The sequence below is a fragment of the Agelaius phoeniceus genome, chromosome 3, assembly GCF_051311805.1.
Source record: "Agelaius phoeniceus isolate bAgePho1 chromosome 3, bAgePho1.hap1, whole genome shotgun sequence".
In the NCBI taxonomy this organism is placed as follows: Eukaryota; Metazoa; Chordata; class Aves; order Passeriformes; family Icteridae; genus Agelaius; species Agelaius phoeniceus.
In genome coordinates, this window is record NC_135267.1 from 69,620,624 (window position 1) to 69,638,665 (window position 18,042).

At 35.8% G+C, this 18,042-nt stretch overlaps 1 protein-coding gene across 4 annotated transcripts in view; it reads right to left on the minus strand.

Annotated features, from left to right (window-relative positions):
- CHRM3 (cholinergic receptor muscarinic 3) overlaps positions 1 to 18,042 on the minus strand; it is a 274,162-nt gene that overhangs the window by 183,918 nt on the left and 72,202 nt on the right. For 3 of the 4 annotated variants that reach the window (XM_077175556.1, XM_077175553.1, XM_077175554.1), the window contains exon 2: positions 10,484 to 10,596. Coding sequence is in view for 2 of the 4 variants with exons in the window: in XM_077175553.1 (XP_077031668.1) it covers positions 10,484 to 10,515 (32 nt within the window). In the remaining 2 variants the exon portion in view is untranslated. Of the gene's footprint in view, positions 1 to 10,483; positions 10,597 to 18,042 lie in introns of those variants that run through there. The other variant, XM_077175555.1, reaches the window with a different exon arrangement.

The following is an 18,042-nucleotide window of genomic DNA, read 5'->3' on the forward strand; positions in this document are numbered from 1 at the left end:
AAAAAGCATTCACAGAATTTAACATTATTTTGGAACACCGCAAAAAACTAACATGGACATGGGAAACTTACAAGAACCTCAGTTTTCAAAAACTTCACAGCTCCTAAGAATGGGTAGAGATAGGCAAAATGTTGCTGGAGATAGTGATCTCTGTGCTGCCTGGGGCTCAGAGAGAGGGGAGGAGGGAAATGGGGAGCACATTCAGTTGCAGTATGGAATGAGCTTTTCTCAAGTCTAGAGATCCAGTGCTGTTCCTGGCTGGAACAGTCAATCACAAAGACATTTCTTTTAGTTCAGTTTTCACCTATCACATCAGGAAAATGAACGCTTAAGTGTAAATTAGAGAATATGGGAAAAAAAAATTGTAGCTCTATAGTTCATCAAATTTGAGAAGTGATAATTTCTTCCAATAATTTAGTCCGGACCAAGTGCAGGCAGCTTTCTAAGTGTTTTGTATCAACACATTCAAACTAAAGCATTCTTTGCAGCAGAATAACCAGATGATAAATTTGCACATGAACACTGGTGTCTTGCTTTGACTATCTTCTTCTACAGGACAAATTTAAGTAAAGGGAGAGAAAAAGGAGAGGAAAAGTATAAGAAGTTTATTTCAGTCCTTCCAACAGTTAGGATCTTATCAGTAATCACACTCTGTATATTCATGAATTTAGTCCAAAATACATAGAACACTAGGAGCAAAAATGAAAGTCAAACATAATCAAACACCTCTGTAAATAATTATATGGTTCACAGAAATGTGATATAAAAGCAGTCGCATAAAACAGTTTACAAGCAAGGTTCATGGCTTTCTTGAACCAAATAAAGGGAGAAGTCAATGTTAGCAGTCTCATAATACTCACTGAGGTGATGGTAATATGACAGCATTATTGTACTCTGAAATAACAATGACTCTGAATTAGGTGTTATCTTATAAACTGCTCAGGATCACAGACATATTTGTAATAGAAGAGGATGAACACAGCCCCCCATGGATAGCCCTACAGTTACATGCATCCTCTTTCTTCCACCTGTGTCACCCACAAAAGCCTGGGAGCACTGGACCATGTCACCCTGTGTGTAGCCCCCCTGTCCATCCTAAACACAGAAATTAAGTCACCCATTGTGAATCATGTCTCCCCTGGATCTAGTTCTTCTGGTTCAAAAAAAATCTGTATTAGGACTTTAACAAATATGGTGAAATTGTGGTTGAATCAGCTCAAGTATGTGCATTTGCCAAACAAAAGACATTCACTGAGTACTGCTGCTCCACAGCTGACTCACATTCAGAACTAAATCCTACACACGATTATTTTATGGCCTTGCTTGGAGTCAACATAAAGCTGACTTGCACTTAAATTACCTTCAAATCTCTTTTGGCAAGAACAACTTTCCATAGTAACAAGAACTATTCTTCAGAGACCAGATTTTCTAACACCAACACCTGAATTCATTGCATCTGAGCTTTTCCGAATCATTGCCGTCACCTGCTGTAGATGCTAATGTGTTGCTTCAGGCTGTTGTTGGAAAGTTTGATGCCTCAATTCTCACAGGATTTATCACTTTGAGGCAGGTCCTTCACTTCCTCTCCTCTAAGTACAGTAACACCCACAAATCCTCTCTTCTCAAAAGCCTTCAGACAGTCTTTCATAGCTATGTAGCTGGGCAGCACATAAAGAAATAAAATTATTTCCCTAACATAAAAAAATATTTCTTCCTTTTTAATGTTGCAAAGACAAAAAAAACCAACAATTTTTCAGTCAGGAAAAGGTGGACCATGAGATATTTTAAATACTTGTGGAGTTACCTATTTCTAAGCAGAATAATTTTTTCCAAGCATTCGAAGCAAAGCCACCTGGAGGAGGGGACACAGCAGCTGCACACCAGAACCAAACAAAAGAACAGCTTAGAGGAAGAATTAACAGAATGAGAGACTGAATAATTTAAATTCTTATAAAAAGGTTATAACACCAGATATAAGCTGAAATCTGGCTGATAACCAAAACTGACACAGTTTATTTTTTTAGTACCAATAGTTAACCCAAACTATTGTGTTTATCTCTCACTCAAAATGTTTCACCTTTAAAGTAAGGCATTGATTAATTAGAACTACACAAAAAAGTCTTGTATAATGGAGTCAGACCATTAACTTCACTGGGCTGAAGGTGAGACTTGGGTTGTAGGTTTTAATTCCCAAAAAGAGCTATATATATTCTCCAGTGGGAACTAATTTCTGCACCACTAAAATGCCCACATTGCTCTGCTAAAACAGAGACTATTTAACAGAGCACCAAAACATCCATTTCACTGAGCAAAGGAAATGAAGACTATTACATATGAGTAAACATTTTCCAGTACAAGTAGAAAATGGTTCAAAAAGTCTTGCTTCTCATGATTTTTTTATTTATTTAAACAAACTCCTCGTTTTAATAAAGTTAACATTCTGTTTATATATAAAAAATGCATCAGGTAGCATGCAAAATGGAAAGTGTGTAATTTGTGTGAATGTCAAACCATTGAGTTCCTGTCATTTTGAGACACCTCTTGTGTACCTAAAATGTACAATCCATTCAAACAAGTGTGGTTGCTGCAGAGATGCAATTACTACAACTCCAACAAAATAAAATGAACTATAGGAAGCATTGGGTTCTTCAGGCTTATCCTGGCCTTGCATTTTAAAAAAAGAAATAACAATATTGCATGCACAGACAATTACCCAGAGGGTAATATATCCCCTTCTATGATAAGTATCTAAGACAGATGTAAGACAAGAATTGCCTTCTGCTGTTGCCTGCCTCTCCCCATGGACAACTTAGAAACACCAGGTGAATCCTTCCTTTATTATAAAGAACTGAGAAATAAGAGGTACACAGTAATGGCTTCAGATTTCAGATAAATTGAGCAATTAAAAAAAAAAAAACTAACATAATTTAAAATGAAGGTTATTTTCCAAATTTGCTTTTCTACTTTTTTTCCCTCACCAAAACAACTTGTTTTTTAAAGTGCCTCTGTAAAATTTGAATTATTATTTCCTCTTCTTATGTATGTGCACATTTATATATATACATACACAGCATACCAAAAGTACGATCAGGAAATGAAATTATGATATAACAGCATATATTAATTCTTAGAATAACGAATACCATGTCTCATCAAGACATTGGTACCAAGTATTCTGAATCAGTATTCTGAAGCATCTAAATTGTTTCCATATTAGCATGGAAAAGAATGACTTTTAATACTAAATCTATTTACTGCCTCATTTAAGCAAATGATGTAGCAGAAAAATTAAACTTTCCCAAGAGAAATGCTTATACACAGAAATGTAGAGCCCAAATTAGTAGCTAAAAACTGTTGTAAAATGCACTCAACTCACATAAAATAAAGTTAGAAGACATGTTTATGTAAAGCTCAAGAAAGCTGTACAATCCAAAGGGAAATAAAATGAGAGGAAAGCTAATAAGAGAAAGTATTACATAGTTTTACAAAAAGCAGTAAAGTATACCTAAATGCTTTTGTCAAAAGCAACACCGCAAAAGATACTCCTTAAAGTTTTCAGGATTTGAGCTGGTTTACTCCAACTTTAATTGTCTGGTAAAAAAGTATATCAAAGGGCATTTATCTGAAACCAGTGAGTCTGAAAAGGTGATTATCAAAAACCATTAGTAATTCTGTCAGAAAGTATAACTGATATACTTGTGAAAATATGCACTGATATAGTTTTGATCTCATTTAGATATTTCTATCCAAGCTAAAAAATTGCCAATATCTAGATGGTGAAAATTATTTGACAACAATAAAAGAAAAAAACCAAAAACCCAACCCTTACATAAATTTCTGAATAAATTTGCTCAGATTTAATACAAACCTCATCTCAAAGCAATGAATGCAAAATTGAACGGTGGATGCCTGTTGTAACAACATGAATTAAACTTATGAATCTTATTCCTCCCCTTCTCAAGCACTTAGTTTTTGAATGCCTAGATTTTGTTTCCCTGAGCTGAGAAATATAAATTGCTTATCAGAGAAATATAAATTGCTTATCAGAAGCTCTATCTTCTCACCAGTTTCCTCTTTCCACCATTTTTGCCATTGCTGATGCTGACTACAGGAATCATCAGTTAGAGGAGATATAGACATCATATGCATTTGATCAGTTGGAATTCAAAGAACTGCAGTGATTCTTACCTGTTTTCCACATTGTGCTTTGCAAAGGGACTTTTGAGACATAAGTATTAAGATATTATGCTTAATTTGGATACACGTACTTATATCTATTCCCTGCTACTAGGTAAACTATACAACATCATTGATATATTGAAAATAATTAAAATAAAATGAAAAATCAATTCTTACCTCATTATATAGGCAAATTTCAGCAGCCTATATTTTTCAATAACTACATTGTTGACCTGCTGATTGCACAAGAGGCAACAACTGAGAGTAAATTAGGGGGAGTGCTGACATAGCTGATGGCAGTGTCCCAAGCTGTGAAGATGTTTGTACTCTTGAGGTTTAAGCCAACAAAAACCTCCTACCCCGGGTGCCAAGGTGGGTTCATGTCACAGAATAACCCTCAGCATCAGCAGGGACCAGGTGTGGAAGGGATGGGCAGGAGCCCTGGCAAGGGCAGAAGCCACATCTGCCCTCATCCAGGTGGGCAATGGTCCTGGACAATAGTTTTTAAATAACTCATTATCATATTAGTTATTTCAGAATTATGCCAATATAAAAATCTATTTCCAGCATCTATATTTATATAACACACAGCTTCAAAATAATAAACCTTTAGAAAGGAACTCTACCTGCTATATATGAAAGAAAAAGTAAAAAAATTACTGATTTCTTTGAGCAGCATACTTTTATTTTTTTTTTTCCAGAAGTCCCGATTGAATCTATTCTGTGACAAACCTGGGAATTATCAAACTCAAGTTTCTCAGAGATATTGGAAGCACCACCTGATTCCAATAGTCAATGTCCAGCATATAGGAGATGTGAATATTTAGTTTATCTTTAGAAGATACAAAGTTCCGCTTTCTAGACATATTTTTGGGTGACTAATCATAGGTAATTAGATCCTCAACTTTAGATTTAGATTCTCAACTCTTCTTGTAAGAATTTAGCATATCTTCTCAAGCTAGGTATCCAGAATTAAAACTGTGTAATTCATTACACTGCAAACCTGGTTGCTGTGCAAGTCAGGAGTGCATGCAGGCAGGAGAGGTGACACAAAATGCCATGTGTCTCCTCCTGCCAGCCCAGCTACCCTGAGAAACAGGAAAGAACATCTGGCAGCAGATTTGCCTAGCATTTACACAGGCTGAAATAAGCAAAATTCTTTGGTGAATCCCTAGAACTCATCTGTTGCCACCAAGAAGAACCCAAGAGAAGTGTTGAGGATGCAGCTGCTGGCATCTCCTGGCCTCCAGACTTGGACAGAAGCGATGTTGGCCAGGTCACCTGGGCATGTACCTCAGTTCTGTGAGTGTGCCAGTGTGAGACCACAAACCACTGAACTCAGCTACTGATTGACCAAAATAACCACCTCTCCCTTCCAAATGGTATCTGACTGGGTTAGCTGCACCAATTTCATGCAGTTCCACAAGGTTTAACCCTGAGGAGAGGAGGCAGCACTGCTTGGGCACCACAAGCAGCTCATCACTGATACAGCTCTGCTTGATCACACACCAGTTAAACACTTCCAGCTTTCCAGCATCCTCATTCCCCTATCAAACTGATAACTTATACTGATACTTATGTGCTGGATAATTCTGCAAGTTTTGTAGCACATCTTGGTTATCCATTGGAAACTCTACCTTCATAGCAAGACTATTAAAAAAAACCAAACCAAAACCAAACAAACCCAAACAGATCTTAAGCACTCATTATATTCTTGTATAATTTTTAATGAGAAGAAAACCCACAACAAACTAGATTAATATTCTAATTTTTAAAAAAATAATCAGCTTACTAGTGTTTGCTTATGGGGTTTTTTTTCACCTTAACAAAATGGGCAAGCTCTTAGTTTTCTGCAGAAAATGGCTGCTGTTGCTTTTTTACAGTAGCACAGTAGAAAAGCTAAAAATTAAATATTCATACATTGAATATATTTTCAAGCAAGCTTGCTCAAGCTTTAGACTCAGCTTTTTCTTTAAGAGCCTGCTGCAGTTAAAAGAGAATAGAATTTAAATACAACAGTAAGATTACCACAGAACCTCTTCTGATTCCAAGCAGTTTTACAAACTTACTGTGTTTTTTAAATGCAAAAATCTCACAGAAGTAGTTACTTGGTACAAATAATTAATGAATTCAGGAGAAAATTATGCAGGAATTCAAAACTTTAGAAAGTGAAAATATTTTCTCCATTCAGATAAAGAAATTGCTTGAAGCAGTTCATTTAAAACCAATTCCTGTCACACTCACATTAGAAGGATGTTCTTTAAGAGAAAATAAAATGACACACTGATTCATTGACTAGCACGTTTATCAGGACATGCTGATAAAGAATCATTAATCAAGACTCCCTACTAATAGAAAATCATTAGAACAAAGCACATCAGCAGCAATGCCTCTTCAGTTATCAGGCCTTTTTTAACCAATACCTAACCTTGAGGCCAGTTTCTCAGTAGCTTTCAAAGCTTCTCTGACATAATTTATTCAAGACTCTTGACACAGTGCAGTCTTCAGTATCACAACAACAGCTTGAAAATTAAGTACATAAAGGTGTAGGGAAACAAGGGCAAAGGGGAGTTCTTACTTTGCATGTACTGAAGCAACATGAGTTTAAATTCACCCAAACCAGACGTTTTCAAGACAAATGTTAGATTATTTCTTTGTTTCTATCACCTCAGTTCAGGATATATCTCAGTAGGATAGGGATTACTTTAATAAATAATATATGCTTCATTTTGATTTTTTAAGTGTACCTGCCATGCCATTTACTCTGTCATCCAAACAAAGCCCATGATGTGTTTGGACAGCCAGACTAGCAGGTGGCACAGATGGACCCAGGTTCATTGAATCCACAGTGTGAACTCTGATGGAGCAATGCTCTAAGCAAAATCAATGGCGGTCTAGAGAACTCTGAATATTGCCACTATAGGTAGAAAGCAATGGAAATAATAAAAACTGGTTTTGATATTTCTTAATGATGCTTTACAATTAAAATGGATCACTTCAGTTATAACACCATCTGTAAACTCTGAGGAGCCTCTAGCACCAAGAAGCTGAAACAACAGTTCAGAAGCAGAAACAGACAAAACACAAGCTTCCATTATTCACTGATGGTACAGGAGGTTTCAATACATTATTTTTGACAGATGGTTTTGGGTTGAGAAACTGAGACACAGGGCTAGACTTTTTCCATGTTTTCTTCTCATTGCCTATTTTTTCTTATTCCCTTTTTTTTAAGTTAGGTAATAGAATGGTAATCTTACTTAGCAGCAGCTGTTATTGTTTCTTCAAGCAGCTATCTATTAAATATAACACTCAGAAAATACAGCTGGTAAATATTAGGAATACCTGCTATGTTTTGGTTTTTTTTAACTGAGCTTTCTAGAATTATTCAGTCTTCTAAGTAAACGAAGGCAATTCTATATTAAAAATTCCTTTGTTATTCTTATACCTTAACATATAACCTGAAACAAAAATTGTTTGTAGATGTCCTGACCTTTAATGTTTTATACATTCTCTTTTCAATTATCATAAACATCTCCCAAATAGCACCTGGATTCTGTTCTCTATGGCTTCTTTTTCATCCTGTGCTGACTTTATGTATTGAATACCTTGAAAAGAATATTTTCAAAACTAAAATACCATATGAATTTTCTCAATATATAGCAGAAAATTAATATTTACATTTTTAAATTGTTGTTTGGCTTTGGTTTGTTTTTTTTTTGTTTGGGGTTTGGTTCATTAGGATTTTTTTAAACCTCAGTGCTTTCCAGCAACCAAAAACCCCTACTTAAGTTGGTATCAGTTGGTCTAAAGCAGAATGAAAATCAGAAGGCACTCAACTACAGGATGATATACAATTTTGTATTTAAAGTTCTTCTTTCTTATAAGAGATTCTATTTCCTTTTCACACAAGTTCTCAAATCCCATTGTGCCCTCTAAAAGCCTCACTTAACTGTAATAGGACACCTGTAATAGGTTACCCTGGTCTATCTAATAGGGTATAGGATTTGGGAACAAACTAGAAATATTGCTATCATTATTATTTTATGGATTTTAAATATATACTACTGCTTGAATATTGTTTTCTCTCTTGTAGGGTTTGAATTTGATGAGAAAAGCTTATTTATCCTCTAGATATCATTCTGCAAGCTACTGTGGTAAGGCTAAAAAATCCTCTAGTTTTCACATCCTGTGTGATGGCATTCAGTTTACTTCCTGATGCCCACCTTAGCTTTCTTCTGGTTACAAAGAAGCAGAGGAGTAACTTGCTGGCCGTTTTGAGAGCCTGTGTGAGCCTTGAGTGGATACGGAAGTGAGAGGAGGATGAGGATGCCCTTACACAAGGTACATTCTCTTTGCTTGAAGATTTTGACTGCAAAGAGGATCAGTTCTAACAAGAATGCCAAAGCAGTGTTTTTTAAGTTTTCAGGAAAATGTATTATGAATGTATGATGAATTACATTTCATAAACAATTGAAGATGTCTTGAAACCATTTTTTTTTTCTTTTTGAGGTCTAGCCTCAAGGGAAACACTGTGGATTAGAACGGATTTTGTTCTCCTGCTGATGGGAACAGGGAATAAATGCAATAAAATGGCAGTAAAATGTAGTGGAGTAGACATCTGCAAAAGGAGACCTAATCCTACAGTATTTGCACATTCGGGATAGACAGTTTTCTCTGTTTAAAGAAGTTGGATCTTCCATGAGACTTGCCACAAAGCCCTGATTTCACGATGAACCAGTGTACACTCAGGATGTATAAACAGGCTAAGAAATGTATGGCACATTGCTAATAAGGAAAAAGACAAAAGAACAGGTCAAGTCTTTGAAGCAAGTCTGCTAATATGGAAAATAAAAAGCTTAGTTAGAGAACGATCAGAACTCAATAAATACCCAGGGCAATGCTTCACAGAACCAAGAGGTGCTGGATAACCCATCAAACAATATCAGGTTTGTCCCCTCAAAAGTTGCAGGTGGAAACAAGCAAGCTGATGCTCTTTTTGCTATTTATCTGGCTCCCTGGTTTCAGAGTTGTATGGTTACTACCTGAGAGGTGGAAAATTTGAAATGCAAAGCCAGCTGAAACTGGTAACAGAGAAGCAGGCAGAAAATGCCTTCTACAGGATGAGAAAATGTGCTACATGGCTGTCCATTTCTCTGTGTAAACACCCATTTTACTGTTATTTTTGAAAAAATAACAGTAACCAGTTTTGCTAGTGAACATGTCTATCCACTTATATGGGATATTTAAACACATCCTTCTATTACCAAGTGCACTTCTAGAAACTGCATTGCTTCTATCTTAGTTCATTACAGCAATTAAGCATGCACTAAGAACAGCTTTGACTAAATGCCTTATGGCATTAGGCAAATTAATATTTGCCTCTGCTATTCTCTTTACTTTTTTCACTACTTCTGCATCCTTCTAAGAACTCTGGAATCTGGAGCAGAAAAGGAAAGATACCTTATTATATCATATTTTTCTAACCCAAACACTAGACACAAATTTAGGGTAACAAACATTTACAGCCAAATTTTAACAGTGGCTAAGCAATTATTCCAGACAATTCAGTATCATTCATAACCAATCTCTGGCATAAGAACCATATCTAAACCCTCAAAAAGGAGATTTAAACCTCAATTGCTCAATTTGATTTTTAGAGAGAAGACTGGACTGCAGTTTCTGGTGGTTTAAGGAGTAGTGAGTGGAACATTCTGATACCCAAATTTAGTCCGTCAATGTGTTTAGCCAAATGAACAATGAGTGCTTTGGATCTCATTATTGCATGTCTAGACACAGAGCAATAATTCACTTATAATATGAGGAGCCTTGCTTTCAATATTATTGATTATACAATACTTAACAGTGCTCAGAGATACTATAATCAGATTAATTGTAGGGACAAAACAGAGAAGCAGCACAAAAACCACAACTGACAAATTATTTCCAAATATTTTCTCCAATTAATTCCTTTACCTATGTTTTATAGTATATTTGTAACACAGTTACAGTTATCTTGTTCCTAAATACATTGTGGTACATGTCTGACCAAAAAGAACATTTGGTTGGAATCTAATTTGAACTAGACACATGAAATGAAGGTGAAGATTCTTTCAAGCTGAAGGGAAAGACAACATTTCAAGTTGTGTATCAGAATTTTTGCACGGCTCTAAAATCACCCAGAAAGAGAAAAGTTCTATACAGTTGTTTCTGAACTTAGGTTTCGGTTCCATACAGTTATATCTGAACTTAGGTTTCAGTTCCTTCTCTGAAGCATTTAATATAAATGTACAGAAGCAAAACTCACCACAGGCACGGAAGAGGAGAAGTATATACCATGTTTCAGACGGCTGTGTATCATCCAACTGGCAGTCCATTATACCATCGGCTGATGAAAGATTTTGCCATAACCATAAAGATCTTAAAAAAAAAAATAGAGAAGTCAACAGATAATCACACACAGAAGAAGTTAAAACTGAATGTTCCTTATTTAAAATACAGTTTCACTGCTGTTTAAAGCATCCTTTTAAAACAACAATAACAAAAGAGCCTGTTCTACGTCATTACCATCCAGCAAGAGATGGATACATATTCTCTTACCACTACTGCATTGATATTTGCTCAGATACTTCATTTCAATTATTTTAAAGATTTTTTTACATCCAGCTGGCTTCAGGATTCATATATTTTTTCCAATGCTGTTTAACAATGGCAGTTGCATGCATTGGCATTTTCTCAAAAGAGTATTTTTCAAGTGCTATTTGTCTTCTTGTTTCATTTATGTGGAACTCTACCACATATTTTCTGCCAAAACACAAAATCCACATGCCAAAATTATCTGCAAAGGTGGATGATGGAGAAGACCACTGCACAAGAGCAGGCAGTTGACAAAGCCAACAACTCTAAAACAAGACACACTACTCAACTTGGGTTAACAGCACATGGAGAACAAGGGACCAACTCACCACCCCATCAACAGCAACTATTAATTCCTTGTCTCTCTTTTGCTAAACACAAAGGCCAGAGGGCTACAAAGCTTGCCTGAGGATCTGATCCCAGAGTTGCATTTTTAAACATTGGTGATTGGCAGAACGATAAGAGGTGAGTTCTACGCCAAGTGGCTGTATAGCACAAAAGCAAAAGCCAATGGAGTTTCACTGCAAAAATTCATATCAGCAGTTTTAAGGAATCTTGTTTTCTCTTAATTAATCCTTAGTAGGCCTCCTTGAAAGAATTTTCATATAGAGCCATTTTTTCATGGTTCCTCAAAGTTGCCAGAAAGTGGCACAATTTAAACTGAAACACTGGCTCAAACCAACAAACGTGACAAATCTGGGGTTCTTGAGTTTTGTGGTTTGTGTTTGTTTGTTGGGAGGCAGGGGTTTGGGTGTTGGTTATTTGTGGTTGTTGTCTGGCTGGTGTTTTTTTTTATTTTGTTTCCTCAAAGCAAAAAGGGATGGGAGGCTTCCATCACTCTAGATGTATCCTATTTCACTAGACTGAATTTAATCAGATTTAAATATTTCCTCTCAAAAGAGGCTTTCAATTTTAAATATATTTAATGTCAAATCTTAGGTTAAAAGAAAGGTAGGATTAAAGTGAAAATGTGACCCCAGCACAGTGGTTCCTCTCTCATGAAACTCCTTTAAAGTCAGACGTTCCAAACACACTTTTCATCAGATAGAGAATGAGATTTCATGAGATTTCAGGGATCTCTCTGAAGTGAGGTTTTATATTTTCCATAAAACTGCAAAGAACTTAAAAGCTAAGAAATTGATTCTCTCTTCACCTTTTAAGAGAACAACTTAGGTAAAATGAATATAATTCTCTGACATTTTTCCATGGACTATTTTTGTCTGCATCAATCACACTTTTCTTTTGACTCCCTCTTCTGCAATTTTATGTCTAAATTCTGTTGATAATTTAAGGACAGTAACATGACCCTTCCAAACATTTAACCCTCCTACTCTGCTCTTCTCCAAAAACCCACTAAAAATGCTGAACAATGGGTTCAATTGATTGTACATGAATAGAAAACATCATCACCAAAATAGAATAACCAACTCTTATTCATATTTTTTATACAAGGGAATTAAATTTCTAATTTTCCTAACCATGAGAGCATTTTATCATGGTGGCGACCAGCATAAAAGTCAAAACAAATATGCTTGGGAAAAGGCATTTTACTCACATATAATAGTTTTTGTTGTATGTGTTCTAAATATTTTTCTGTACTCATTTTCTAATTCTCTTTCACAGGACAAAATGATGTATTTTCAAGTATAGTAAGGCTTTTTTCAAACAATCAGCAACTTTTAGCAGGTCCTACAACAGGCTACTTATTGCTGCTACATCTCACATTTCTGCTATCTTTTCAGCACAAATGAACAGGAGTGAGGAATTGGTCCAATACAAGGAAAATATGTGAAAAACTTGTTCCTTTTTTTTAAAGGCAGGTCTATTTCCTCCCCTTAGAATACTACTGAACCCAAAATACTACTGTAATGGATGAAGTACACAGGCGTAGGCACAGAGAGAAGATAAAGTGCCTCACCTGCTACTGTTACTACTGAAATGCTTGTCAAAATGCACCTTTTGTTTTGAAAAAGTATTGTATTGGTAAAGACAGTATTTATATGAATATATTAGTATTTTAAAGCAGTATTTAATATTTACAGTTTTGCTATGTCAATGCATTAAGCACTACAAGCTTTTAAAATTTTAGGCTTTGTAAAGACAAAATGAAATTCATATCAAATGTGAAAAATATGTAACAGAAACAATACAGTTATTTAGGATCTTTTATAGGACATTATCTTTCTCAAAGCCTGCAAGAATCAAACCTATATCATAAGCTCTTTCCATAACTTATTTAGATAAAGTGATCTATTTGTTCTTTCATTCATCATTTTTAGCTGTGCACCTACGGCAAGGCACCAGCACAGCCCTGCCAAGACAGTAAGGTGGGAAATCAGATAATTCGTTTTTTCTTGAACAGACTTAGAATTCCCTGAAGGACTTCCTTCCAGGTGATGAAAGAACTAAAAAACAAAACTAAACTAAATAACCCCAAACAATAACATTAAAACTAGGCAAAAAACCTGTGAAGTTCAGCATTTGAGAAAACTGAGGAGACAATTTCCCACTCTCCTAGTAATTTCCTTTAAAAAATATAAAATTAATGTGAGAAATCAGAGTCTTTTTTACATTAGCATATCTTTCCTTTAATATAAAACAGTATATTCCACAAAATTTTTGGGAACTTTGCAGATTCTTCTTCACAGTGTGAGAAGCTGTAGAATGTAGAAAGCCATCAATATGCACAATGAACAGGGTCTGGTAAGGTAACTGCTGAAGTTGCATTATAATTTCTGAAGAACTACACTTTTGTTTAAGTAACTGCCCCATCTTAACTTGGAGGTAGATGCTGTTTAAAGTGAATGCACTCTCATTTCAGTGGACTAGCTACATAGAGATGATCAAGCACTGTGACTCAAATACAAGGGAATCGACTTACTGCTGTGAAGTGCAAAGTTATTAAAACATTTTAATAGAAGGCCCTGACCATCATTCAGTCATATGATTGAGGGGTTTGTTGTGCAGGACTAGATTCCTGAGCTGCACTTAAGGATGCTTTAGTGACCAATGTAAAAAGCTGGAAACGGTGTTTACACATTCTGATGACAGCCTTAATCTGTCAAGAAGATTTCTGCAGAGCCAAAACAATACAAGTTTTGGCTGTCCTGTGGTATTCTGACTGCCCATAAAATAAAAACCCATAAAAAGACTTTGATGTTTTCAAATACTTTAAGAACATGAAGGAAAAAAATAAACTTTGCAAGGACTAATGTAGTTGCATTTTTTTGAGTATGCACAAAACCAAATAAGGTAATATTCCCTACAAAGAGGCTTTTTAAGGAAGCTACTAAATATTAACAAAAGTGACAAAACACCCAAAATACAAACAACTAAAAATCTGCCCACTGTAGCCTGAGTCTTAATCTGTTCCCAGCACTCAAGTGTTGCAGGTGGACAGTAAGAATTTATTTGTGACTTCTCTGCTAGGCACAAGACAGTTAGTTGAATTACAGTCTCAGAATTACATAAAAAGCAGCAGTCTCTGTGCACCAGCATTATATTGGGACCACCTGTCCCTTCAGCCAGCTCCTGCAAGATCAGCAGTGCTCCAGCACAGCTACAGGGACTGACACTAGTGCCCACCTCAGCACCAGGGGCAGGGCAGAGCAGTGCCCACCTCAGCACCAAGGGCTTCAAGAGCAGAGCCTCTGCAGTCTGTAAAATACAAAAAGAATGAATCTGAGAATGAAGTAAAAATTCTCTCCTAGACTGACGTCTCAGAAACGTGGAAAGAGTTTCAGCTGTGCACATCTCACTGTCATTGCCACAAAAGCCTTCCTAAAAACCAGCAATTTCCTGAGCGTCTTATGCAGCTACACAAGCACCCAGACAAAACGCAAACTAGCAATTGATTTCATTAATTAGAAAAGTTGCTTTGAAGGAACTGAACATTACTGACAGAAGCAGTTTGCAAGCATTGTTCTCTAATGAAATCTAAACTGTCATTTCAACAAAGGCAAAGGGTTTTTTTCCTAACAAGCAACATGCACTGAAAACTAATTAGAAGCCATAGGTACATAGCAGTATTTCATACTCTGTGAAAGGCTAATCTCAAATAGCCAATTGCAAATGGCTCAGCTTGTACAGATAAAATGAACAAGTCACTCGAGCACCCTTTATTGTCACCTTACACAAGGCTGTCCCAGCACTGCTCATCTGAAGGGGCAGAGCAGAATGTGGCCATTCCCACAGCGTGCCTCTGTTGCGTTGCACGCACCCCACCAGACCACCATGCATGTTGGAGACATGCTTGGATGCTGGATGAATTTCCAATCCTTAAAAATGTAACACTGAGGAGAACATTCTTTGTACCAGCACCTCTAATTGTAAGCATAATTCTTGACTCCTGTACTTTTTTTCTTTCAATCAGTCAAACCAGTGGTTCCTACCTGGTATAACATAACAAAAGGGAAACACAAAAACCCAGCAGTGCTGCCAGCTACACACTGTGCAAAGCAGGATGGATACACCATGTAAATGCACACAGGTGCTAAAGAGCTTTCATGGCAAAAATAAGTAAGCTACATGTGGTTTTCAGTCATGGGCTTTATTCAAACTGATTGCTATTTATATAGTTTTCCTTATTTAAATGAAAACTTCTCATCAGGTTTAGTTCTACTAAAATTTGCATGAACAACATCCGAAATGGCAGTTGATTATTCTAACACACTGAAAAATAACTATATATTAATTATTTACAAAAAACCTGGACGAATTTGTCTCCTTTAAATAATCAAAACTGGATTTTATTCAAATGACCAAGAATTTTGGCCCCTAACAATTAATACAACTTGTTTTAATCAAATGTTGTTTCATGTTATGAATATGAAACATTTTAAACTGTGGAATAGCACATTATTGCTTGAAACTCTCAAGTTTGTTTTAAGAGTGAGACCTCATAACCACAACATCTAATGAGTCCTGATAAATGATAATGATAATGAATCCTTTGGTCTTTAAACAAACTGTACTAGCCACTGACCTATTTTCAAGGTTTAACCAATTCAGCTTGCATTTAAAAAAAATCTACTGCTCAGAGGGAAAAGAATATGATCTTCCATTAAAATACTATTTTCCAAAAAGAAAAAATGTAGGGAAAAAACTGAAAAAAGCTGCATTTGAAGCACAGTCTATTAAAAACACATATGGCAGCATGCATTTAAAAAAAAAAATCTGGTTATTAGCACCAGTATCCCACCTCCATCACAGAGAGCAGCCTGCTCCGAGGTCAGAGGTTCTAAGCTGAACACAAAAACACTCAGACGGTGTCAGAGGATGAAGTAAAAATTTAGTCCTGGATTCACTTCCCTGTGTACACAGTTTTAGATTGTACCTGTGTCTTACTGTCATTGCCACAAAGACCTTTCTAAAAATTGGCAATTTCCTGAGTGTCCTATGCAGCTATACAAGTATCCAGAAGGAATACAAATTAGCAATTTTCACAAAGAATTGGCTGATATTAACTTTCCAAACAACAGATTTTCACTCAAAGGAACAAAGGACTATTTACCTGTGATTTCTGAACAGTGAATTCCACTTGTAGCAGAGCAAGAGAAACTATGAAACATAATTTACATTTCTCTTGCATCTTTCTTTGCTTTTTTCTCACAGAGATCCCCCACCCTACTATATTCTCATTCAATGTTTGTAATTAATTGAAGGCTATTTGCCTCAACTCTTCAACACTGTGAGATACATAAAATTATTTATTATTATATTGTAATTTATTAAAAATTTCTAGTAACAAATTGGCAAAGCAAGTATTTGTATCCTTATATTATATTAACTAAAGAGTATTTTCAGGAGCTAGAAAAATTCCCATGCAACCTGTTGTGCTATGTAACACTTAAATGGCCAGTTTTTCTGTACAATGATTTCTGTACAAAAATTAGCTCATTTTGCCTGTGTGAGATATGAATAAAGTAGAAAAACAAAGTATATAGTCAGAAGTGATGGCTTCAACATATATTCTAGCATTTAGCAATAATAGTTCAATACAATGTAAAAAGAGAAAAAAAAATACTTCTTAACCAGAAATAATTGTTATCCAGGACTGATTGTGGATGAAGTTTGAAAGCATAATCATCTTACTCCCACAAGGTAGCAATGAGGTTGTGCTTAGCATGTGCCCCCAAAGCCAATCCTTTAGGGAACTGGTGGTAGTTGACAATAAACCTCTACACAGACCAACCACGTAATCACTTGTTTAAAAAACCAAACAAAACACAAACAAACAAAAAAAAACCAACCTTTAAATACTCTCTATGATATATTAATTACATTGTAATAAATCTTCTCTAGGAGAAATCAGCTTGCAACAGCTTCATGGCAGCTCCTCCTTAATGCAAGTCAACACCAGCACCGTGGATTTGGACTCAAAAGTCTGAGTGAGGGGATGAGATTGATTTTAACCTCTTCACAAGTCATTCATCCTCCTCTACAGTAGTATGAAGAAAATCCAAAATGGTGCAGCAAATACCCACTATATACACTTTTTGTGATTACAAAATCTGGAAACAATCCTAGTTTCTTTGAAGCAAAGGGAAAATCTAAGATGTGGGGTAAAAGCAAGTAGTTAAAAACCCCCAAGGATCTTACAGATAGAGATTCAGGCTAGAAACAGAGGGGTGTTTCTCAAACGATGCAGCAGGCAACACTGGAGAGAAAACAAAATAAAAATTAAAAACTGTTTGGGAGGCAGTTAAATATTGTTGGTACCTCACTTCGCCTACTTTGTTCGTGGATGACTTACTGGACATTTGAAACGTTGATTTACCATGAAGCTTGCCTGTGATGTTTTAATCCACAGGCCACCTGTTCAGAGTGCATGTTTTGGGGAGAGAGAAGGTAAGAACCTCAAACCATGGAATACAGGAACCAAGAAAACTACTCTCTGTCTCTTGGAGAATGGAGGCAGCTGCCCATTTGGAAGAACTTTTTCTTTACAGGGACCAGAGACATAATGGAATACCTGAAACAGGGTCATCAAATTTTCTCATTTCTAGAACAACTGTACTGGAAGTAGCATCCTGAAAGTAGGAGAAAAATCACAAAAGATGGAAATAAAATGAGTTATAAAGTTTCATTACTTTTTTTTTTGAAAATACTATATTTCAAAACCACTAAGAACCAAGTAATTTTTTTTATAATTAACAAGAAATACAATATTCAAAAGAATTTGAGGTGGCAGAGAATATTCATCGGTTCAAAATACTCTTTAAATTGCTA